This window comes from Lagenorhynchus albirostris, chromosome 7, assembly GCF_949774975.1.
Source record: "Lagenorhynchus albirostris chromosome 7, mLagAlb1.1, whole genome shotgun sequence".
Taxonomy (NCBI): domain Eukaryota; kingdom Metazoa; phylum Chordata; class Mammalia; order Artiodactyla; family Delphinidae; genus Lagenorhynchus; species Lagenorhynchus albirostris.
The window spans coordinates 90,163,316-90,187,810 of record NC_083101.1 but is presented as its reverse complement, the minus strand read 5'-3'; the positions used below and the strand labels follow the sequence as shown (position 1 = coordinate 90,187,810).

At 36.2% G+C, this 24,495-nt stretch overlaps 2 protein-coding genes across 4 annotated transcripts in view; one reads left to right on the top strand and one right to left on the bottom strand.

Moving 5' to 3' along the window:
- Positions 1 to 24,495, top strand: part of CENPP (centromere protein P) — a 229,613-nt gene that overhangs the window by 54,846 nt on the left and 150,272 nt on the right. For 2 of the 3 annotated variants that reach the window (XM_060155478.1, XM_060155479.1), the window contains exon 5: positions 4,419 to 4,515. The exons of the other annotated variant lie outside the window; for it this stretch is intronic. In XM_060155478.1, coding sequence (XP_060011461.1) covers positions 4,419 to 4,515 — 97 coding nt within the window. The remainder of the gene's footprint in view (positions 1 to 4,418; positions 4,516 to 24,495) is intronic. 3 annotated transcript variants of the gene reach the window in all.
- Positions 6,428 to 24,325, bottom strand: OGN (osteoglycin). The gene is made up of 7 exons (XM_060155482.1): positions 24,174 to 24,325; positions 22,907 to 23,155; positions 21,406 to 21,502; positions 15,431 to 15,589; positions 13,156 to 13,358; positions 10,324 to 10,419; positions 6,428 to 9,516 (listed from the first exon to the last, which is right to left on the bottom strand). The coding sequence occupies exons 2-7, from the start codon at positions 23,078 to 23,080 to the stop codon at positions 9,346 to 9,348; spliced, it is 900 nt and encodes a 299-aa protein (XP_060011465.1). The 5' UTR covers positions 23,081 to 23,155; positions 24,174 to 24,325; the 3' UTR covers positions 6,428 to 9,345.

Sequence of the window (24,495 nt, the reverse complement as noted above, 5' to 3'; positions counted from 1 at the left end):
GAAGATCAAACCAGCCACAACATTTCCTTAAAGCCAAAGTGTAATCCACATCAAGGCCCTAAATCTCTTCAATTCTATGAAGGATGAGAGAGGTGAGGAAGCTACAGAAGAAAAGTTTGAAACTAGCAGAGTTTGGTTCATGAGGTTTAAGGAAAGAAGCCATCTCCATAATATAAAAGTACAAGGTGAAGCAGCAAGGGCTGATGTAGACACTGCAGCAAGTTATCCAGAAGATATAGCTAAGACAATCCATGAAGGTGGCTACACTAAACAACAGATTTTCATTGTAGACAAAACAGCCTCATATCGGTGGCTTCAAAGCTTCAAAGGACAGGCTGACTCTCTTGTTAGGGGCTAATGCCACTGGTAACATTAAGTTGAAGCCAGTGTTCATTTACCATTCCAAAATTCCTAGGGCCCTTAAGAATTATACTAAATCTCTTCTGCCTGTGCTTTATAAATGGAAAGCCTGGATGACAGCATGTCTGTTTACAACATGGTTTACTAAATATTTTAAGCCCATTGTTGAGGCCTACTGCCTAGAAAAAAGATTCCTTTCAAAATATTATTGCTCATTGACAATGCACTTGGCCACCCAAGAGCTCTGATGGAGATGGACAATGATATTAATGTTGTTTGCATGCCTGCTAACACAACATCCATTCTGCAGCCCATGGATCAAGGCGTCATTTCAACTTTCAAGTCTTATTATTTAAGAAATATATTTTGTGAGGCTGTAGCTGCCATAGGTAGTGAATTCTTCTGATGGATCTGGGCAAAGTCAGTTGAAAACCTGGAAAGGATTCACCATTCTGGATGCCATTAAGAACATTCATGGGACTTTCCTGGTGGTCAAGTGGTAAAGAATCCACCTTCCAATGCAGAGGACGTGGGTTTGACCCCTGGTTGGGGAACTAGGCTCCCACATGCCATGGGGCAGCTAAGCCCACGTGCCACAACTACTGAGCTTGTGCGCTCCTCAACTAGAGAGCCCGCGTGCGGCAAACTACAGAGCCTATGTGCCCTGGAGCTTGCACACCACAACTAGAGAAGAGAAAACCCCCACGCAACAGCTAGAGGGAATCCTGTGTGCTGCAACGAAAGATCCCGCATGCCTCAACAAAGATCCCACATGCCGCAATTAAGACCCTACGTAGCCAAAAGAAAAAAGAAAGAACATTCATGATTCATTGGAAGAGGTGAAAAGATCAACATTAACAGGAGTTTGGAAGAAGTTGATTCCAACCTTCGTGGATAATTTTGAGGGGTTCAAGACTTCAGTGGAGGAAGTAACTGCAAGTGTGGTGGAAATAGCAAGAGACCTAGAATTAGAAGTGGAGCCTGAAGATGTGACTGAATTGCTACAGTCTCATGACAAAACTTTTAATGGATGAGGAGTTGCTTCTTATGGATGAAGAAAAAGAAAGTGGTTTCTTGAGATGGAATCTACTCCTAGTGAAGATGCTGTGAAGATTGTTGAAATGACAAAAAAGGATTTAGACTGTGACATAAACCTAGTTGAGAAAGCAGTGGCAGGGTTTGAGAGTATTGACACCAGTTTTGAAAGAAGTTCTGTGGGTGAAATGCTATCAAACAGCATTGCATGTTACAGAGAAATCGTTCATGAAAGGGAGAGTCACTTGATGCATCAAGCTTCATTGTCGTCTTATTTGAAGAATAAGGGTGGTGGTTGCCACAGCCATGCCAACTTTTAGTAAACATCCCTCATCAGTCAGCATCCATCAATGCCGAGGAGAGACCCTCCACCAGCAAAAAGATTTGCTGAATGCTCAGATGATGGATAGCAGTTTTTAGCAGTAAAGTGATTTTTTTTCTTGTGAACTTTTTCCTCTTTATTTTGAATATTAGATCAGTTTAATATTCAGGAGTCCTCAATCAGATATGGACTGATTGGGTCCAGATATATAACAAGTGTATTTATATCTTATAGAAACTTAGTTTTAAGCTGAAATATAGTAGACATACAATATTATGTTAGTTTCAGGTGTACTACATAGTGTTTTGACATTTTCATACATTATGAAATGTTTCCCATGGTAAGTCTAGTAACCATCCATTCCCACACAAAGTTGTTACAATTTTATTGACCATATTCCTTATGCTGTATATTACATCTCTGTGGCTTATTCATTTTATAACTGGACGTTTGTACCCTGCACCTATTTCTCCCCCACTCCTAAAGTATTTTTTAATTAAGATATGTACCTTGTTTTTTTTAATTAATTAATTTATTTTTATTTATTATTTTTAGCTGTGTTGGGCCTTCATTGTGGCACACGGGCTTTCTCTAGTTGCGGCGAGTGGGGGATACTCTTCGTTGTGGTGTGTGGGCTTCTCATTGCGGTGGCTTCTCTTGTAGCAGAGCATGGGCTCTAGAGTGCACGGGCTTCTCTAGATGTGGCACGTGGGCTCCATAGTTGTGGCTCGTGGGCTTTAGAGCACAGGCTCAGTAGTTGCGGCACACGGGCTTATTTGCTGTATGGCATGTGGGATCTTCCCAGACCAGGGCTCGAACCCGGGTCCCCTGCATTGGCAGGTGGATTCTTAACCACTGTGCCACCGGGGAAGACCTGTACCTTGATTTTTTTAGACATGAAGCTATAGTGTAACATAACTTTAATATGCGGGAAACTAAAAATATCTGTACGATTCGCTTTATTGCGATGTTTGCTTTTTTGTGGTGGTCTGGAACTGAATCTGCAATATCTCTGAAGTATGCTTATATTCAGATCCTCTGCCTGTTTTATCTGCTTGTTTGGATTTTTTGCTATTGGGTTATGTGAGTTCTTTATATATTTTGCATATTAACCCCATCAGATATTTGGTTTGCAAGTACTTTGTCCCATTCGCCAAGTTGCCTTTTCATTTTGTTGATGGTTTCCTTTACTGTGCAGAGACTTTTTAGTTTGATGTAGTCCCGTGTTTATTTTTGCTTGTTGCCTTAGCTTTTGGTGTCAAGTCCAAATAATCATCACTAAAACCAGTGTCTTCACTCCTCATCTTGTATGACTTCTGCTGGCTAGAAGGAGCAGTCTTTCCGGCCTTTTTGTTTGTTTTTTTAATTTCAGTCTGCTCTAGCATCCAGATTGGGATGTACAAGAGGTAAAAATGAACCCCAAGGAACTCATTATCTGGTCCTCCCTTAATTCCTGAAGTCTCTACCTGTTTTGCTTCTTCTGTCCACATATCAGAATCTTCCAATATTTGTTTTATGTGTTATTTCCATGTTTCTAAATTGTAATTAATGGGAACATTCAGGTTCAATGTGCTTACTCTACCGTGACTAGAATGGGAACTTTACTCCCACAATCATTTATTGAATGAATGATTAAATGAACACATGCATCTTGCCTATAAGTTGCTCAGAAGTGTTTGTAGGTGTCAATATAACAATAGGTATAGTATTAAGAGAATTGAGCTAAATTCCTATGGGAGCTCATAGGCATAGGAATGAAATTATTTCTAGCTATTTTGGAATAGGACATATGGTGTGGTGGTGAGACACAATAATTCTGTGACACCAACTGGGTGTCCTGTAATTCAGTTCAATTCTGACACTACCCAGATTTAGCAGAGACCCACAGGTTAAGGGCAGAGTTCTCCATAAGACTGCTAGACTTCAGGAAAAGTTACAACCCAGAAACAGCCAAATGGAAACAATTCATAGACCAAGGTCTAGGGGTGGGGTGGGGTGCCGTGGGGGCTGGGGTAGGAGGATAGACATAGAGCTTCTGTGCCCTCTCTTCATGGAATCTGGGCACATCAGCCTCCTAGCACATCCACATGTTCACCAACCTGAAAGTGCCACTGAGTTTTGTTGTCCAGACGTTTTATTTGGGTTACCTTACATAGGCATCATGATTGGCCATGTGATTAAACTCCTCTAGCTCTCCTCTCTTCCCTGGAGAACTGGTGAGCCCACAGTTCCAACTTTTTAATCATGTGGTTGGTCTTTCTGGTGAACAGTTCCCATCCTAAGGCTACCTAGGGACCACCTTGATTCACCTCATTAGCATAAAAAAGGCACTCTTGTCACTCAGGAATTCCAAGAGTGTTTGAAGCTCTGTTAGGAACTAGTGACAAAGACCAGATATATTCTTTATTATACCACAGGTCATCAAATGAGATATCAAGGAGAAAGTGGCATTTGTGTGATATCTTGAAAGCTGGGTAGGATTTAAACATTTGAAGATGGAGAAAAGGGAATTCCAGCCTGAGAAATCACACAGGGGCACATACTCCAAAGGGCAGAGTTCAGTGTATAGAAATATATTAAGTACTTTTTTAGCTTTAGTTTCAGATCTATAAAAAGCAATAATAATATAAAGCCAGATGGAGCACTTAAATGAACGATAATAAACGATATTTATTAATCATAGAGCCTTTTATTTTTACAGAGCAGAAGAAAGAAGAGATCTGTTTATGTTTTTCCGAAGCCTACACTTCTTTGTGGAATGGTGTGACTATCGTAAGCGCACATTTAAACGTTTCAAGGTAGAGTCTAAAGTCTTTCAATTTAAACGTATATGGAAAGTGAAGCTGATGTTAATTTGCGGGTTTAAGATAACATTCTTAAAGTTTTCAAACAATAGAAAATGTTTTTATTGACTTCTAGATTTGCAGTTATTTGGAATAAATGAAGGAGGAATGCTTCTGTACAAGTCAGTTAACCATTTATATTGAAAGAATATAGTCTTATATATATATATAAAATATATATTTATTTTACAGTACACACTTTGAAAAATTAATCTGTCAAGGACACGTGAAGTAAAATGCCAAATGCTAATGAAGGACATAGGCATAGCAGCCTTGTAACGTCACAGTGTAATCTTTACTTCCTGAGACACGCTCTGTATTTTGAGCTTCTTATTTATTGTATATTTCAAGTTTAAATATTGGAGTCTGATTCTTGTAAAGTAATGCTTCTTAGGTCTGATACATATACATTCAGAGACTTTTTTTTAATTCCCTTTGTTTTCTGTCATAACTAGAACTATATTTGGCTGCATTGTAATTCCCCAGGTCCTACTTAGTTAGATAGTATCATATTATTGACAGCAGTGATGCACACAGAAACCAGTTCTGAAAGAGTTAACATAAATAATATCTCAAGGTTCAGGTTCCCTCAAAATCCTGAGTCCTATTATTTTTATGACTGGTACTAATTCTCATTTATTTTGGATTCTTTTTTTTTTTTATCATCATCATCATTATTTGCATTTTATTTGGTTGAGCTAGTAATATCTGTCAAGCATAAGATTTTCTTTAAAATGAAACATGTCAGTACCTGTACTGTACCTGTACTGTGGTCCCTTGAGGAGTGCTCAGGATTATGTTGTTTACTTGCAGGTGCTCTTGCACCAGGACAATTAAATAGCTCTTCTTCAGAATTGGTAAAATACAATAATGATTGAGGAGTCTGCTGGCAGTTATGGTAATGAATCACCTAATACGGCCATTTCCTTATACATTAGAATGGGTTGTGGGAAATGTGAGCACTAGTCCCAGTTTCAAACTGATTTTCCTCTAGGTGCTTTTAAGGCAAGTGTAGAAGTATAATTGGTGTGTTTTTCCTGTAGAGGATAAAGTGCTTCTTTGAGCTGGTCCTTTGCTGGTGACAAGGTTACTAGAATGGAAAGAAACATCACATTGTTGTGCAACCATCACCAGTAAAAATCTGTCCCATTAAACACTAATTTGCCGTTCCTTCATTCTCTCAATAGTGTCCTTTGATGCATAGAAATTTTTAATTTTGATGAAGTCCAATTTATTTTCTTTTCTTTTGTAGCCTGTGTTTTTGGTGTCATATCCAGGAAATCATTGCCAAATTCAACATCATAAAGAATTTTCTCTTTATTTTTTCCTGAGAGTTTTATAGTTTAGCTCTTAAGTTTAGGTGTTTAATCCAGTTTGAGTTAATTTTTATATATTCTGTAAGCCAGCAGTCCAACTTCATTCTTATACATATGGATATCCAGTTTTCCTAGCATCGCTTGCTGAAGAGACTGTCCTTTCCTCATTGAGTGGTCTTGACACCTTTGTCAAAAATCATTTGACTATATATGCAAAGGTTTGTTTCTGGATTCATTATTCTATTCCATTGGTCTGTACGTCTGTCCTTATGGCAGTATCACACTTTTGTTTACTGTAGCTTTATAGTTACATTTTGAAATGAGGAAGTGTGAATCCTCCAGTTTTGTTCTTCCTTTCAAATTTCTTTTTGGTGTTTGGAGTCCCTTGAGATTCCATATGAATTTTGGTGGGTTTTTCCAGTTCTTCAAAAAATGTCGTTGGGAGTTTGATAGGGATTGCTTTTGAAACCACTAGGTGGCGTTTCGGAGGGGTTCCAAGGAGCTACAGTCCTTTATGTCTCATTGTGGAAAGAATTCAGCAAGAGACAAAGTGATAGATAAGAAGTGATTTATTAGAATAGGATGCTTGTGAGGCTTAAAAGCAGGTGGGCTAGGGGGTGATGCGCCCTGAGAACTTAGTTGGCTACAGTTTTATAATCAAAGGAGAAGTGGGGAGGAGGAAAAGACCACCTTCTTCCTCATTCTTGAGTAGATATCACGCTTCCATCATTAACTCCTCCTCTAGGTTGGACAGGGGAGTTTTCTTGTCCCTACGTGGTCAAGCCAGGACTGTCATGGCACTGTGGAAATATTATTTCAGGTCTCCATACAATGAGGGTCTTTCACTTTGAAATGTCACCTTTCCATAAATTATTGTTTTTTATGTGTGCAGAGAGCATGTCCTAGGGGTCATTAACTTACTGAGCTCACTGGTCAGGATGTGGGTCTCATGCCACCATTGTTTATTGTTTGGGGGCATGTCTTATGTTTCTGTTGCATGGTTTTGTTGCTAAGCAGGCATGCTTGGCTTTGTGGTTAAGCAAACCTGCTTTCTTGAGCGATCATTAACTTACAGGGGTCTCCCATACTTTTCCTTTACTTACAATCCCATAGTGGGATTAACTGTTCAATCACCTGCTTTGTCCCTTTATTCTGTTCCTATCATTTTGAAGTTGTTTTGGGTAGTGCTGACATATTAACTATTCAGTCTTCCATTCTTGAACACAAGATGTCTTCCCATTTATGCATATCTTCTTTAGTTTCTTTCAGGAATGTTTGTAGGGGTAAAATATTTTTAATTTTAATCCTCTGTTTCATTATCAGTGTCAAGAATGAAGCAATATCTATTTAAGATAATGGGGATCAGCATATATTTTACTTCATTATTTTATTTGTGACTTAAAGGTATATATAAGGTTGTCAGGTACCTAGGTTCATATCTTCTTATCTAGAAGTCTCAAAGCTATTTTTTAAGATAATTCCATAATTCAGACTTTTAAACCAGTGCTCTTTCCTAATTGCTATTTTATATAAACCACTGGCTTTTAAATTCTCTAAAATTTGAGAGTTATTTTATGGTGCTTTTCCCCTTTAAGTTTAGTAATATAAAGAACATAGGAATACATTATTATTCTGACATCTGGAAATGGGAAGAAAGTACTGACCCCTTTCCCCAGTGTTGGTTCCACCACTCAGCAATCCTTTATTAAGTTTGTTTTTCCAGATAAAGTTACAGTTTATTTCTGTTGATTTATTCAAGATTGTGGTAGTTTAAATATTCTATTTTTCCAAATAAAACAGAGCCCTTCTGTTTAAATGGATTTTATTTTGCACTATTTACTATATATTCAATTTAGATGTGCACACTATTATGCTAGCACTTTGAATGTATAAAGGGAATATTGGACGTGTTCAGTGTGCTCAGAGAGCTTTCTCAGTCACAGAGAAATGAGGCTCGCACACAAAATGAGAAAGCCGTATAATAGTTATTGTTGCCAGTTACCACAATAAAATCAGTGAATGCGTTAGTGTTGTAGCAGTAATTATTGTGGTGTTAAGACATCACAAGTGTTTTAGTGAAAAAATTTCATTTTGGGGTCAACCTTGACAAATGGGAAAATTGAAAAACAGGTCATTCTACGTATGGAAAAAACAGAAGCAAATGAAAAACCACCAATAGTGTTTGTTCTGGGAATAGTATACAGAGACCAACTTGATTCTAATGCATAATTTATGTTGGAAACAATGTCGGCAATTTTTATATACACAGTTCAGACTCTTGTTTCTAAAGCACTGATCATTTTATATGCAACCCCAAAGCAGTGTGGAGACTAAGACTTTTGAGTGGGGTTTGCTCAAGAGGAAAGTAATTTTAGGAACTTTATCATCACTATTAGATTGGAGATGAATTCTCATCTTTAAACATACCAATTAATTATGGGTCTCTAGAAAATGTTGCTGAGATGCTTTCTTGTGAATGTGTGGTCTATTCTCAAGAACATGGATGTGTATGGGTGGGTGGGAAGGTGGTGTGTAGTAGTAACACCACAGAATTCACTTGGTTTTCATGTCTTACATTTGGATAAATTTATTGATGAGATTCTCATTCCTATAGTATAAAAAGAAAATATTTTGCAGTATATATCATAATTGAAAGCCTTTACAGTGGAGAATTTTATGGCTATGTTCTGAGAAACAGGATGGACTTTCAGGTTTTTTTATAAGCATACTAATTTTGATGTGCTTGGCTTCCTAAAATGTTTTATGGTGGACTTAGAATGTTAATATTTAGATTAAAGAAAATTTTGTACTATTTTACTAAAGCCTTTAATTGTGTGATCACAAAGCAGAATAACTGAACATTACTATATTAGCTCTTTATCAGAGAGTAAAATTATGCTTTATTTGGAAAATTTTGCCTAGGTATGAGACTATATTCCTATTTCTGAGGCTAAGTAAAAATATAGTAGCTGCCTTAATAGAAAGAAAACAGAGTTCCTACTTCATAATGAATAATGTATGAATGATAAAAGAAAAGTGAGAGGTCCCTGGAAATATTTAGCTTTTCAAAGTGTTTGGAACATATGCCTTAAATGCTTTAGGGATCCAGTAGAAGCCAGGAAAGACAAACAGTTGAAAGTTTCTTGGACTTATCCTTTCACTTCGTAATACATCTTAAATTTGGGTATTTATATAAAAACATACCTTTTAAATGGTACTCCAGTATAAACTGCAGGGATTTTGTAATGCTGTTCAAATATTTTCACATTACTTTGTTTTGAACTTAGAGATTCACTGTTACTTTTTGCTCATTGTTATATGTAAGGTTTTTTGAACATCTTTGCTTAAAACATAAGTTCCTTCATAGTAGGATACAAAATTAATATTAAATACTTAAGCTCCTTTAGACATTGTTGAGACAGATTATAAGTATGTGTGTACTTTAGCTTATGTGCTGCATTGATAGTGGTTAAATGTATGACCCTACAGGCAATCTTTTTAAGCAGATAAAACTGTTGGGATGTTTTCCCAGGATGATGGGATTGCCCTCCAAGCGTATCTCTTCAATGCGGTCCCGAATATAACTGGTGTCATTAGCCTTGCAGAATGTATCATCTGTAATTGAAGTTATGTTGTTAAACTAGAAAATAAAAGGGAAAAATTGTTTAGAAACCCGAAATCATCCTTTTGTATTTTGTGTAATGAGATCTCACAGAATATTTTATCTAAAAAGTGATTTTTAAAATACTGTACATACTGTGTATATATCTTCACGGTAATAAAAACCCTTGCTGAGCAATCTGAGCCGTCCTTTTTAAAGTCTACAGTATTACTTTGGAAGAACAGACTACTGGCTATTTCTAAGAGCAAAACCCATATAACAAATTTCTGAGTATAAATAAGATTATAATAGCTGGATAAAGTATCCTATTCTAGAGTGTCAACTCAAAATGGGTACTGTTTCCTTAAATATACTTTAAAGAAATAAAAAGAAAAAATGGGAATTCTTGTGATGGTAAAAGACCACTTTTAGTTTATTTTTATTCCCTTTTCACTTTTCTATTACCCTAAGTTGATGTTGGACAATAAAGTCAGCTGGGAAGTCTCCAAAACCAAGTGTTTACTGCTATTTGGAGAAGGAAACATAAACCACAGGTCTTAGTGTCCCCTAACTTCAAATCCACATGTCAGATTAACTAGGAGATGCCAAGTGCGCACCTGGAGACAAATCCTACTATAAGAGCAGACCTCCCACCTAGTGTTACTGGTCCTTTGGTTGTGCTCTGGATAGAACCAGGGCTTCTGGGCAGGAGAGAACATTTGGCTAAATATTAATACTTTTGATGGGCAAAATTTACGTGTAAATAAGTGAGCTTCCTAATGAATCGTAAGATTGACCCATAATAATTTGAATTAAAGTCAGATAATGTGAAAAGAGCAATCATACCTGAAGATGAATTACACGCAGACTTTCTGGTAAATTAAGAGGCACAGATTCCAGGGCATTGTGGTCCAAGTAGAGGAAGGAGAGGTTATTCAATTTCTGTAAGGAAGAGGTGCTTTTGCTTAAGTGTTATTGAGCTCATTGCATTTCTTCACATGATTCAAGCTATATACACACATATATGTATAAATACCTAGATATAGATATAGACACATATCAATACTATTAATCATTGGTATGGTAGTTTTAGGTTTGGTGGGATTTTTTTGTTTGCTTTGTTGTTGTTCGGTGCTTTTGGTTTTACAAGTAGTATATTTGGTCCTTTACGAAGGGCAGTAGAGTCCTGATGCATCCCCACATTTCTGTCCACTCATCTCACTTCGGAATACCATCATATTCAGCCTCAGCCCTCATGCCAATTTCTGGGGCCCTTTAAATTTCTCTTGGGAGCAGGTAATAAGGTTAATTCTTATGCAGGATTATATTTGCATCCTGGTACTGCCATAACCTCTCTTGAACCTTCACAACTTTCCATTTCAGCTCCACCAATTTGTAGTAAAATGAATATTCCTAAGAGATGTGTATGCTTGTTAGTAAGATGTCTCCCAAAGCAGTTTATTAAATACGTAGACAAGTATGACTTTTTTACACCCCAAGGACTCTACATTGGATTACTCTTCATGATCAGTAATCCATTATTGTGTATAATTTTATAATATGATCTCAAGATGTAGTTTCCCTTGACAATAATCTTTTACCTTACCTTTGATATGCATCCTGTGACAGAATTTGGTAATATTTTTTTTTTTTTTAGAATTAATTTGCTGTTATTTTAATCCTTTCTTTCTTTGTTTTTTTCTTTTTTTTTTTGCGGTACGCGGGCCTCTCACTGCTGTGGCCTCTCCGTTGCGGAGCACAGGCTCCGGACGCACAGGCTCAGCGGCCATGACTCATGGGCCCAGCTGCTCTGCGACACGTGGGATCCTCCCGGACCGGGGCATGAACCCGTGTCCCCTGCATCGGCAGGTGGACTCTCAACCACTGCACCACCAGGGAAGCCCTAATCCTTTCTTAAGCATCCTACAATTCACCATATGGGCACCAAGCTCCTGGTGGGAGTGGGCCTCTTTAACATGGATTAGAGTAACATGGATTAGAGTAACCTGATTTTACCAGTGGCTTTGGCAGCCTAGGGCATTAAGCAAAACTAGAAAATAGCTGAGTTTATCATTTTCATGCCAACTTGTCATGAATCCCTTCTGTAATCCACGTGTAAAATCCGAAATATTCAAACATTCCTTTTGTGAAATGTTGATTAGCTCCTGTGGGTCTTTTTTGTTTGTTTTGTTTTGTTTTATAAATTTATTTATTTATTTTTGGCTGCATTGGGTCTTTGTTGCTGTGCTTGGTCTTCCTCTAGTTGCAGCAAGCAGGGGCTACTCTTCGTTGCAGTGTGCGGGCTTCTCATTGTGGTGGCTTTTCTTCTAGAGCACGGGCTCTAGATGCACGGGCTTCAGCAGTTGTGGCTCACTGGCTCTAGAATGCAGGCTCAGTAGTTGTGGCGCATGGGCTTAGTTGCTCCACAGCATGTGGGATCTTCCCGGACCAGGGTTCAAACCCGTGTCCCCTGCGTTGGCAGATGAATTCTTAACCACTGCGCCACCCGGGAAGTCCCTACTCCTGTAGGTCTTTAACATGTCAGTTTTTCAAAGGTTTACCTGCTCAAATTGCATATCTTCAAATTACAAACATTTTTTTGTTTTTAAAATGAGTCCAGTTTTTAAAAGTCCCCTAAGAGTCCCTTAACTTCTGAGGAACTGCTAGGAGTTGTCCTAAGGAGCTACAAACCTTCCTTTTTGTTTTGTTTGTTTGTTTTTTGGCGGTACGCGGGCCTCTCACTGTTGTGGCCTCTCCCGTTGCGGAGCACAGTCTCCGGACGCGCAGGGTCAGCGGCCATGGCTCACGGGCCCAGCCGCTCCACGGCATGTGGGATCTTCCTGGACCGGGGCACGAACCCGTGTCCCCTGCATCAGCAGGCAGACTCTCAACCACTGCGCCACCAGGGAAGCCCCAAACCTTCCTTTTGAACGAGGTCTTCTGTTGCCAACAGTAGCGTGATTGTCTCATCCTTTTATCTGGGGTTTCTTCCAGGACTGGGAATGAGTACATAGAGCTATGGAAGTCCTGGGCTGAGGTTACTTCCCTGTAGGCTCTGCATTTTGAGACAACCTGGCTATCTAAATCAGAGGAACTCACCTTGCCCTTTTCATGTGCATTTATTTTCTTGTATTACTAAATTAAGAAATATATGTAATTTTTACTACATACAGAATTTTGTATTAGGTGCCATCATGGAATTCAAAAGAATGTCTACCTACAGAAGTCTATGGTCTAATACTTTTAAGTATTAAAAATAAAATTCAGTGTTTACTTTAGAACATGATTTTTTCTGGTGTTTGTAAATTACTAATATTGTAAGGAAAAAAGAAACACAGGAACACTCCCATTTTGAGGTTTTGCAGACTGTTGGTGCCACGAGGGTGCAAACTTTGTCTGTATAAATAAATATTGCTGTGTGAACAAGGGAAAAAGATGTGACACCAGGTAGTCCCATGAAACAAGATAAAGGTATTTTAAGTGAGGTACAGGCATAAGCTAGACTGAATAAGCCTAGTAGTATCACTATTTATCATGTAAATAATATCTTCATTTATTACATTAAAATAGTTTTAAAACAAAATTCTAGACCATAGTTTCTTTTTCTTTTCTCATGTTATTATTGGCTGTATAACCGATATTTTTATATTGTGCTCAGTCATACTATAAAATACTTACTTTGAAAGTATTTGCTTTGATTCCTCTACTCTTGATTTTGTTGTATTTTGCATTAAATAAAGTAAGCTTGGGAGGGAGAACTGGAAGTTTCAGTAGTTGATTTTCAGCTAGTGTAAGTTCTTCTAACAGTGAAAGTTTTGAAAAAGTACCATCTTCTATATCTTCAATCAAATTTCCCGTAAAATCAAGTCGCCTTAAGTTAGCTTGAAGGAAAAATATACAAAAAATAAGAAATTTTTAAAAAATATATGAAGTTAAATTCTTAATTTTATGGACTGAGGAAAAGCATTTGTTTATCAGGTCATTCAAACATCTTTTATTTTTAGTGCCTAGCAGAGTGTCTACAATTAGTAGCTCAGTAAGTTTTGTTGAACACTGAGCATCTATTCTGTGCTTGACACTGATGGTCTTTCTCACTGAAGTTCTAAAACCTCAGGTTTGGAAGGGAACTTAAAGTTAATAGAGTCCTTCCATCCTTTTTTGTTTGAATTCTCAGTATGCTCAAGTAGTTTGAAAGAAACTTTTTGTTGCAAATTATGGAAAGTAAGCATTACATCTGATTGAATAAAATCATGTAAATATTTTTGGATTTTTTGCCAGCCTGTTATATTGTGACTGAGGATATCTTAATCTCTCCATGCCTTATTGCTTGACAACAATAAAGGCAAAAATGTTCCCTAATTTGTTACCGTGGTGCATACTGAGAGATAGAGAAATTCAATGTGTGTATTTATGTGTGCATCACTTTTGTCCAGCTGGGATGATTAGAAAATATGGTCCCTTCTCACTATTCAAGGTGGTCATGTCTGTAAAGTCAGTGTAAATGCTGAATTAGTGAATATGGAACCATTGCTCCTAGGGAATATACAGGGTTAGAGCCTCTCATCACACATTTTCATCAACCAATCAGTGGAAAATTTTATGTGTGTTTCTTTTTAAAGGCATCTTACTTAGTATATATTGTTGATACATTAACATTGAACTCACAGCCAATCAACGCTGTAACTCACACTTAAATAAAGATTACCTAACGTGTTTTCTCTGTAAGGCACATCACAGCCTTCTTGCAGTTAGGAACACTAGACAGCATTTTAGTACTATACTTAGGGAGCATTTTAAACAGCAAAGAGCACAAAAATGTGAAAAATGTGGCACTAAGTAGACTGTAAAGAGGATACTTGTTTACAGTATAAAAGCTGAAACAAAAGGCCAAGCATCTCATTCAGCCTATCCTGGATGGCTCAAATTTTTTGCCACTGTGCACATGTCTACGAATGACCATGAAAGTGCCAGAAGTATTGATGTTTTGGGTTACAAATGAATTTTATCAAGTAGGTGAGTTTGAAAACATGGAATCCACAAAAGAGGAACAACTGTATTCAGTCAGTTGGGAGCTACTGGTGACAGCATGAATTTAGTTATGGCTAATCTTGTAAATGCGTAGCGCAGTCAGTGTGCATTTCTTGATGTGACTTTCTTCAGAAGCCCTTGACGTGGGGCCAGTGTGCATTTCTTGATGTGACTTTCTTCAGAAGCCCTTGACAGCATTGGAATCTAGAAAATTTATGAGGGATTAGTGATCCAGACTTGGACTTCATACTGCAGAAGTAGGGGATTTTGGTGTGCTCATGGCAACACTCTCCTGGCAGTTGTAAGCTTTGATTGGACACCAGAAGTCCAGGATTTTTAATGACCTGGGAAGGAGTTAAATGGCACTGCTCTCAGCATTAATTCTGTATTAGAGTCATCTGAAGAGTTTGGTTGTGGTTAATGACAACACCTGGGCCTCTAAATTTAGAGACCTATATTAGAATCTCTGGGGACTAGAACCTAGTATCAAAAATACTTTAATATGCAGCCAGATTTAAGAACCATGAGTTAAAGTAAGAAAAAGCAGTTTCTATGTTTTTATAGTGAAAGTAGAAAATAAAACATTGTCATTGGAGAAATATCCTGATTATATTTGTATTGCTGACTGGCTGAGGCAAATGGATCTTGAAATATTGGGGTTGAGAAGATATAGTTGCCCATATGTTAGATGGGCAGTCAACATAGACTCCGTAGTCACCAGTAAAGAAAGATGACAGGGAACATCTGAATGGAAAGGAGATTCACCAGTAAACCAGTGGATTTTTGTGAAGTGTGGTGGATACTTAAAATACCTCAACAGTCACTACCGTACACGTGATAGGCCACAGGTACCTAGAAACTTGTGTTTATATGAGTTAAATACTAACATGAGTTAACACTAATATCTTATTTAAAATTAACTTACGTATGTCTGCAAAATCTTTGGCAGTCAACTTTTTAATTTTGTTGAATCGTGCATAAAGATAGGCTGATTCCTTTGGCAAGGGTGGTACAGCATCGATGTCAACTTCTTCACAGTATACAGAGCCACTTAAACAAACACATAGCAGGCATGTGGGCATTTCTAAATTGGGAAACAAAAATCATAAAAATCAGTAGTTTAAAAATATTTGACCTCTAGTGTTAAAATTCTTGCTATCATGAATGTTATTACCAATTTGAAAAGATCCTTTACAGAATTATGGATGATAACAGGAAAGACATTATGGCCATGATAGCTAGTAATCTATATTGTATCTGATAACTCACCAGAATTTTATTTTAAATTCTGTAATCCACAATCTCTTTTATTCTCCTATCTGTTTTAGCAGTGATCATTTAATTGCTGAATTGATTGACAGTTACATTTCTTCATTGGAGTATCAAAAATCATAAAGCAGGACTTAAGGTAAATATAAGCTTGATTTATCACTTGGAGTGGTGCAAACACATTTCTAATGAGTTTAGAAACCACTTAGTTAAATAAGCAAACTATTAACTTAAAAATTGGAGTCATCGTGGGTAATGTTAGAATCCCTATTGTACCCTACCTCATTCATTGCATTTACTTGTCATGCATCTTTCATCTCCTTCAACCTGCAACAGTTCCTTAGTCTTTGTTTTTCATACCTTTTACTGTTTTGGAAATTTTTGAATTTTTTAAAACTTTTATTTTCAGGGCACTTATTTTGCAGAATATCTTTCAATTAGGGTTTATATGAAGTTCCTCATTTTTTGGCAGGAATACCATGGAAATAATGTTACATCCTTAGTGTTATGCATCTGTCTCATTCCTTATGATGCTGTCTTTGGTCACTTGGTTCAGTTAGTACCTGCCATCGTTCTCACTCTGTAAAATTACTGTTTTTCACTTTGTAATTTGTACCTTCTAGAGGAGTACTTTGAGATTCTAAACATCAGGTTTGTCATCAAACTTTCACCCTCTAGTTTTATCATCTGTTGAAGATTCTTACTTGAATCATTTATCACTAGGATAATTGCCAATTATTTTCTAATTCCATCATTTCTTCTTTATTTGTTAGTTGGCATTCTGATATAAGGTGGAACATTCCCTTCTTATTTGTTTATTTCTGTCAGTATGAACTTATGAATTCCTCATCCCATGGGTACGGTATCCCGTAATACGTTACTGTCTTATTTATTTTGATAATCACATTGTCACAGATTAGTCAGTGAGAACTCTTAAGCTCTGTTTATCCTCCCACAGCCTTTTTATGGTTCCATGATATACAGTAAGTTGCACATATTTAATTTGTATAATTTATAAGTTTGGACATGTGTATATGCCCATGAAACCATCACCACAATCAAGATAATTAACACATCCATCACTCCAAAAGTTTCCTCATGCCCTTTGGTAATTTCTCCCTCCCAGCAACCACTAATCTCCTTTCTGTCATTATATGTTAGTTTGCATTTTTGAAACTTTTATATCAAAAGAATCATGCAGTATACACTCTTTTGTCTGGCTTCTTTCACTCTGCATAATTATTTCTCAAAATAATTTTGTATGTATCAGTAATTCATTCCTATTTATTACTGAGTTCATTCCAATTTATTCCATTGTCTCAATAAACACCATTTATACTGTCATCTCTTACGGACATTTGGGTTGTTTCCAGTTTTTGGCTATTTCAAAGAAAGCTGCCATGAACATTTATGTATGGACTTAATGTTTTCATTTTTCTTGGATAAATACCTAAGAGTAGAATGGCTGGGTCTTATTATACGTATGTATTTTACCTTTTGAAGAATGTCCTAAAGTGTTTTCCAAAGTGGTTGTGCCATTTTACATTCTCATTAGCAGTGTGTGAAAGTTCCAGTTGCTCTACATTCTTGTCAACATTTGGTATGTATGGTTGGACTTTTTTATGTTAGCCTTTCAAGTAAGGTTTGTTGTGGTATCGCGTGTTTTAATTTACATTTTCCTAATGACTAATGTGCTAAGCATCTTTTTATATACTTATTTGCCATCCATATATTTTTTTTGTGGTGAAGTGTCTATTCATATCTTTTGCCTGTTTTTTGAAATAGTTTTTTGTATTATTATTTTTGAATTATAAAAGTATATTCTGTAGATATAAATCATTTGTCAGATTTATGTTTTGCAAATATTTTCCTCCAGTCTGTGGCTTGTCTTTTTATTTCCTTATCAATGTCTTTTGAAGAGCAAACATTTGGGGCCTTCCCCAGCAGTCCAGTGGTTAAGACTCCATGCTTCCACTGCAGGGGGTGCATGTTCCATCCCTGGTTGGGGAACTAAGATTCCACATGCCGCATGGTGGGGCCAGAAAAAAAAAAAAAGAAGAGCAAACATTTTTTATATTAATGAATAACAATTGATCCCTTTATATTGTCTGGATTTCAATGAGCAGGTCTTGTACATCTTTTACACATTTATACCTATGTATTTTTTATATTTTGATTAATTTTAAAAATTAAATGTCCCCACTGTTTTTTGAGAACTTACTTATTTTCTGGCATGCTAAGATGTCCCAGACCAATCTTGCCCTTTCCTTGCCCCAGGCCTGAAATCAGCTATTATTTCAAGGAGTACTGGTCCCTTTTAGTGGAGGATGGTATTTAGAAACCAACATTTGGGTGTGGATGTGCTCATTGCTACTGGGATCTCATTGCTTCTGGGCTTTTTCAGCAAAGGGACCTGGGAAATATATGTATTTTTATTTGGCGCTCTCTTCATATATAATACACATACATACACACAAGTATAGGTATATGGACATGGACATAATACACAAGTACACACATGCAGACATACATATATACATGTATATAATATGTGTCATATGCTCATACGAAAACATAAGCACATGATATGCATATTTTAACATACACACTCATACAGGGAGGCAAACATGTATATATCTATTTCTGTATCTCTGTATACAAACCAGGAGTTGATCCTGATATCTTTCATTCCACTCCATCTCAACAGTGTTCATTTTAGCCTTCCCCCTTACCATATTTGTAACACCCTTCTCTGACAATGAGAAACCTGGCTCTTGTGATCCACTGTGCATTTACTTTACTCAGTCCCAGAACACACATTAAGTAGTTTCATTATTGATAACCTATAATACTATGGAAAACAAACCTACCCACTAGAATTTTAGTATTTGCCTATTTTATTTTGTCTTTAGCCTGAAAGTATACAGTCAAAATACTGTGTTTAAGGATTACTTCGATTAGATTTTTCCCCCTGTAGTGTGTTATGTTATTGATTTGAAATGCAATTAAGTTTCTATTTTTCTGTTTGTTTGCCAATTTGGGTTCTTTTTATCTTATCCTAGTTGGTTTTATTTATAAATGTATTTGTTTGTTTGCTTATTTGAATATAACATTATTCTAAAATCAAATCTGCACAACAAGTGTATACTCCAAGAAGTTCTAGCACCTTCCCCTAGTACCCCTAGTTACCATCTCCCCCTCCTTTTTACCCCTAGTCCCATCTGTAACCCATAGGTAACTAGTCTCAGTTTTTTAGTTACCCTTCTTGAATTTCTTTTCACAAAGTGGGCTGATGTATGTATATTCTCTTACATCCCCTTCATTTTTTTTTTTTTTTTTTTTTTTGCGGTACGCAGGCCTCTCACTGTTGTGGCCTCTCCCGTTGCGGAGCACAGGCTCCGGACGCGCAGGCCCAGTGGCCATGGATCACAGGCCCAGCCGCTCTGCGGCATGTGGGATCTTCCCGGACCAGGGCACGAACCCGTGTCCCCTGCATCGGCAGGCGGACTCTCAACCACTGCGCCACCAGGGAAGCCCCCCTTCATTCTTAGGTGAAAGACAGCATACTGTAGATACTCTATTGCATTTTTTTTTCACATAATCTCTTCTGAAAATCACTCCATATTAGTTATAGAGATCATCCTCATTCACTTTTACAACTGCATAGTATTCCCCTGGGTGGATGTACCATACTTTATTCAACCACTCTTGAATGTATGGATAATTAGATTGTTTCCAATATTTTGCAGATGCAAGCAATGCTTCAGAGATTTTGCATATGTGTTTTCTTACTTTTGGACGTATATCTTTAGGGTGAATTCCTAGAAGTCAATTGCTGTGTCAGAAAGTAAATGCGTATTAGGTTTCGTTAGATATTACCAAATTCCTGTCCATTCTACCAGTTTGTATTACCACCAGCAACGTATGTCAGTGTCTGATACCCTACAGTTTTGCCAATGGAATATATTAATATATTTGTCAGATAGGTTAAAAAATTTTATCTCGGCATAATTTAAACTTACATGTGAGATTGAACACCTTTTATGTGTTTAAGCATCATTTTTATATCATTTTGTGAATTGTCTGTTCATATCTTTTGTCCATTTTTCCAGTGGAGTTTTGATCAGTTTCTTTTTCCTGGATTTTTACTTGTTCTTTAGAAATTAGAGATATTAACTCTTTATCAGTGATATATATTACGAATATTTTTCTCAGTTTTCAGTTGCCTTTGGCTTTGTTTATGATGGTTTTTGCCATGCAGATGTTTCATTTATGGAGTCAAATTTATTGATCTTTTCTATTATCGTCTCTGGAGTTTGAGATACCCCACACCCAGGTTATCTTCTACTATTTGTATGGTTTCACTTTTTGCATTTAGACCCTAATTTATTTGGAGTTTTTCTGTGTAAGATAGGGATCTAATTGTATCCCTTGTCAGTTGACTACTTAGTTGTCCCAGCCCCAGTTTTTTAAAATATCATCTTTGCTTCAGTGATTAAAGATGTTACCTTTATTATTTACTAAATTTCTACATGTATTTCTTTTTGTCTGTGGACTTTCGTTCATACACCAGTATTACACTTATTTTAAGTATGCAGGCTTTAAAGCATGTTCTGATAGGTGATTTCATGCAGGTTTGATTTTCCTTCTGAACTTGAAGATCAGCCTTACCAGCTCTTTAAAGAAGTTCATTGTTGTAAATTTAGGGAGCACTGACATCTTTGTGATATTAAATCATCCTACTGAAGAGCAAAGAATGTCTTTCCATTTCTTCAAGTCTACTTTCACTATGATACTTCTCAAATTTCTTAAGATATATTTTCTGGTTTTGTCCTTTTTTTTTTTTTTTTGTGGTATGCGGGCCTCTCACTGTTGTGGCCTCTCCCGTTGCGGAGCACAGGCTCCAGACACGCAGGCTCAGCGGCCATGGCTCACGGGCCCAGCCGCTCCGCGGCATGTGAGATCTTCCTGGACCAGGGCACAAACCCGTGTCCCCTGCATCGGCAGGTGGACTCTCAACCACTGCGCCACCAGGGAAGCCCTGGTTTTGTCCATTTTAATTTTATTGTAGCAATATAGAGATTAGTGTGTGATTTTTTTTTCATATTGTCATGTGAAGTAATGTTCTGTGATAGAGCAAGAATAAACCAAATAGAAACTAATAAGTAGGACTTTGTAATTTTATAAGTTTTCTATTGTTTTAATTGAAATGTACATTATAATTATTTATGTATATAACTATGTCTCTCTTCTGTGAGTTTCTTAAAGGCAAGAATTATATTTTATTTACTTTATCCTCAGGCTACATAGTATTTGAAAATAATTGGTGTTTAACAAGTATTTCTTGAACTGATTTTATATAGACAGAAGCACACACTTTGTAGAGGCTAAACGTAGACTAAACTTTGTTCTTGAATGTTCCTATTCCACATTTCTCACTCATAATGTGGAATGGCAAATGATGAAAACTCACAATATACCTGTTTGACTTTATCATTAGAGATAAAATTCCACTGTTTGGATCCACTATATCCTGATGCAATTTTTGATTACTATAAGGAATAAAGTTCCATTATAAGCTATTTTTTAAAGCTCCTTTAAAAAATTTGATGCTAGAGTATTCATACTTACCATCATTTTCTTTCTTGGGGGATAATGGTTTTGTACTCTCATCTTTTTGTAATTGAAAACCTTTCTCATCGGGTATTATTATCGTAGTTTCTTTTTCCTATTGAAAAAATAAACATTTATTATCAGGTGTGACAAGGACCAATTTGGACGGTAAAACTGAGGGATTACAGACAACATTCTCCCGTAAGTGTTCTGGTTGAACAGCCTCTCCCCTTTCCATTTGTCTATTAAATGTCGTTGAATTCTACTCCACTTCACAAATATCTTGGTCTCTGCATTTATATTAAGATAGAGAGAATCCTAAAGCAATGTAAAGAGAAGAAGCAGAGAACTTTTTATTTACTACTTTTTAGGGACCAGTAGATTTTTGAAAGTATTCTTTAAACTGATTGATAGATTCAAATCAACCATGTGAGCCAACAACTTGTTGTTATAGTGGGCCTTTTTATTCCCTAAGCTATAACTATATATATATATCTATATTATATATATGTGATAATAATAATAATAGCATATTAACCAACTCCATTGGAAGAAATTGTACAGTTAACATTTGCTCATCTGTACTAAAAAAAGAAAGAAGCAATTATAACTGTTCACTCTTAAAATCTTTGTCATCTTATTTATAGTGGAGAACTTTTGAAGCAATCAACATTGTTATATATTTGGCTGCTTTGCTCATTTTCCATTTGTGTGTGTTTGTGTGTGTGTGTGTGTGTGAGAGAGAGAGAGAGGGAGAGAGAGACACACATACAGACACACGGTAGGCAGGCAACAGATACTTATGTGCTGTATTAACTTTTTCCTTTCCCAGTGTTCATTTCTGTGTGCCAGTAAAACCACAAGTAATTACTTAGCCCCCGTACAAGTAGAATATGAAGATGTGGTGTGAAAGTCATCTCTGTAGACAATGACAGTTACCGTTACTTGGTAAAGTGATGGAGTCTGAATTGTTAAAACCGATTAAAAATTAAGCTATATTAAGTAGTTTTCATTTTTTGACATATGTGAATTATTGTGAAATGCTGTAGATACAAAATAAGCAGTACTCTTTATTTCCTTGAACCACTTCTTCCTAAAACAATAAACCTTAAGCTGGTGATTCATTTTTATTTCTCCTAATACACACTTCTCCTATTTTATTTTAATATGCATATAGAGGACATTATGTAATATTACTTAACATATAAATCTCAAATGGTCAGAGATCCTCTCAAAGTTTAATTTTCCTTAAATTTTATGTTTTAAATTTTAGTTTTCCTTAAATCTTATGTTTTGGTTGCTATAGATACTGTTTGATTATTATGGATTCTATGTATTAATTTGGGAAGCATGCATACTTTAAAAATATCATCTGAGGACAGTTATTTTGAATTATTTTGAAGCATTTAATGTGCTTTTCCTTTCCTCTTACCTTATCAGACACATTCAGAAAAAACAAAAACATACATTTAAATGGGCGACCATTTTAGAAATTAAATTTAGAGTAGAAATAAAATACCTTAATACTTTTTCCATCCAGGGATTTATCCTCATAATCTCGGCTAAATAAGCTTTCTTCAAAATTATCTGTTCCATAATCATAGATAATGCGTGAATCCTGCTGAGATGGTGGTGCTGGCTTTATCAGAGGCACAAACAGGAACAGGAGAAGTGTAGATTTCAGAGTCTTCATTTTAGCAAAAATGAAAGTGACTGGAAGTTAATAAGCTAGTGGCCTGCTGACTGTGGGACAATACTCTCTTTTACCCTGGAAATAAAAACGCAGACCATTGAAGCAATATTTAAAAGCTTAGAGGACTTTTTGGCAGGGTATACGCAGTAGGGACCAGAGAACAAGTATTTAACCCTTAGTGATCTTTAATTAGATGCTAAAAGTTTTTATGTATCAGCCACATTCTGAAAAATAGTTTCAGAAAATGGTTTTAGTTCCTTTTCTATCAAAAATCCAAGCAATGTTGATAATTTCAGTTTTTTAATAATTAGGTGCCTTGAACAAAGGTACTTGTTTGTAATTGAAGTCTTCTTAGGATACCTGTAATATAAACAGTTAAAATGAAGTCCCATGATCTGTCTCATGTGAGTTAAAAAATATCATATTTCAACTTTGCTCCTTTATACGAACTCTTGATTTGTATTGGTATGAGCAGAAACAAGTTCCAGGAACAGTTTTATAATTAAATTTTAAATTTAACATTATGAAAAGTAGTCATTAACACTTTTTTAGGTGGTACAGAATATGGGAAAAGCCATAATTTAAATTTTCTTAGTTTTATAATTTTTATAGATATCATTTCTTTTAGTTAATAGCATTTCTTCTAAAATTTAAACCATGAAAAATGCAAAAATAGTATTGCAGACTAGAAAAAATATAGAACTTTAATCAAAGATTTAGAGGTAATGAAATGGGAAAGATTTTTAGGCTCACCGCTGGATTTTATCTGGTGGTGCACATTTTACACTTTTTCATAAGTAACTTCAGACAGAATCACTCATAGTTCCTGGTGCTGCATTGTAGATACCAGTTTGTCAAAAATCAATGGTTGAAAATTAAGAATAACATGGTTTTGTGACTTTTGCAGCACCTTGTTCTTGCCTGCATGGACATTAAAGTTATGCAATGATATACTTAAGTGCTTGTTAAAAAATAATTGTTCAAAGTAACTGAAACATAAAAAAATTAAAGATGGCCTTTACATTTACTAAGATTGTTAGGTGTCACATTTTAACAAACGATATTTAAAATAATATGTGAAAAAAGAGCCTACCGTTGTAGTTGTTTTGAAGTTTTTTGTGGTTTTCCTCAGTAGATGGTCATGGCTTGCATTAGCCCCAAGTGGGAGGGTGAATGAGAAAAGCTGTGGATTGATTTCAAACTGCTGAATAGAATTTCAGGGCCCAACAGCTTTCAAAGCAGTTTCCATGTGGTAGAGATCTTTGCCAACATTCTTTCTCTAGGGTGAAATGTAGTGTGTTGTACTAGAGAACTGTGCTTAAAATATTTGTAACTGCTGTACTCAGATTGTTTCTACTGTTCACCATAATTTTGTTATTTTTACCTTGTGTAATAAATACTCATGTTTTTGTGAA

Excerpts from the sequence above, each read along its gene's own strand:
- OGN (XM_060155482.1), bottom strand. The coding sequence starts at position 23,080 with ATGAAGACTCTGAAATCTACACTTCTCCTGTTCCTGTTTGTGCCTCTG. Across the intron at positions 21,503-22,906 it reads TGGATGGAAAAAGTATTAAG|GAAAAAGAAACTACGATAAT; the intron begins GTATTTTATTTC and ends TTTTTTCAATAG. Across the intron at positions 13,359-15,430 it reads CAAAGATTTTGCAGACATAC|CTAACTTAAGGCGACTTGAT; the intron begins GTAAGTTAATTT and ends TTTTCCTTCAAG.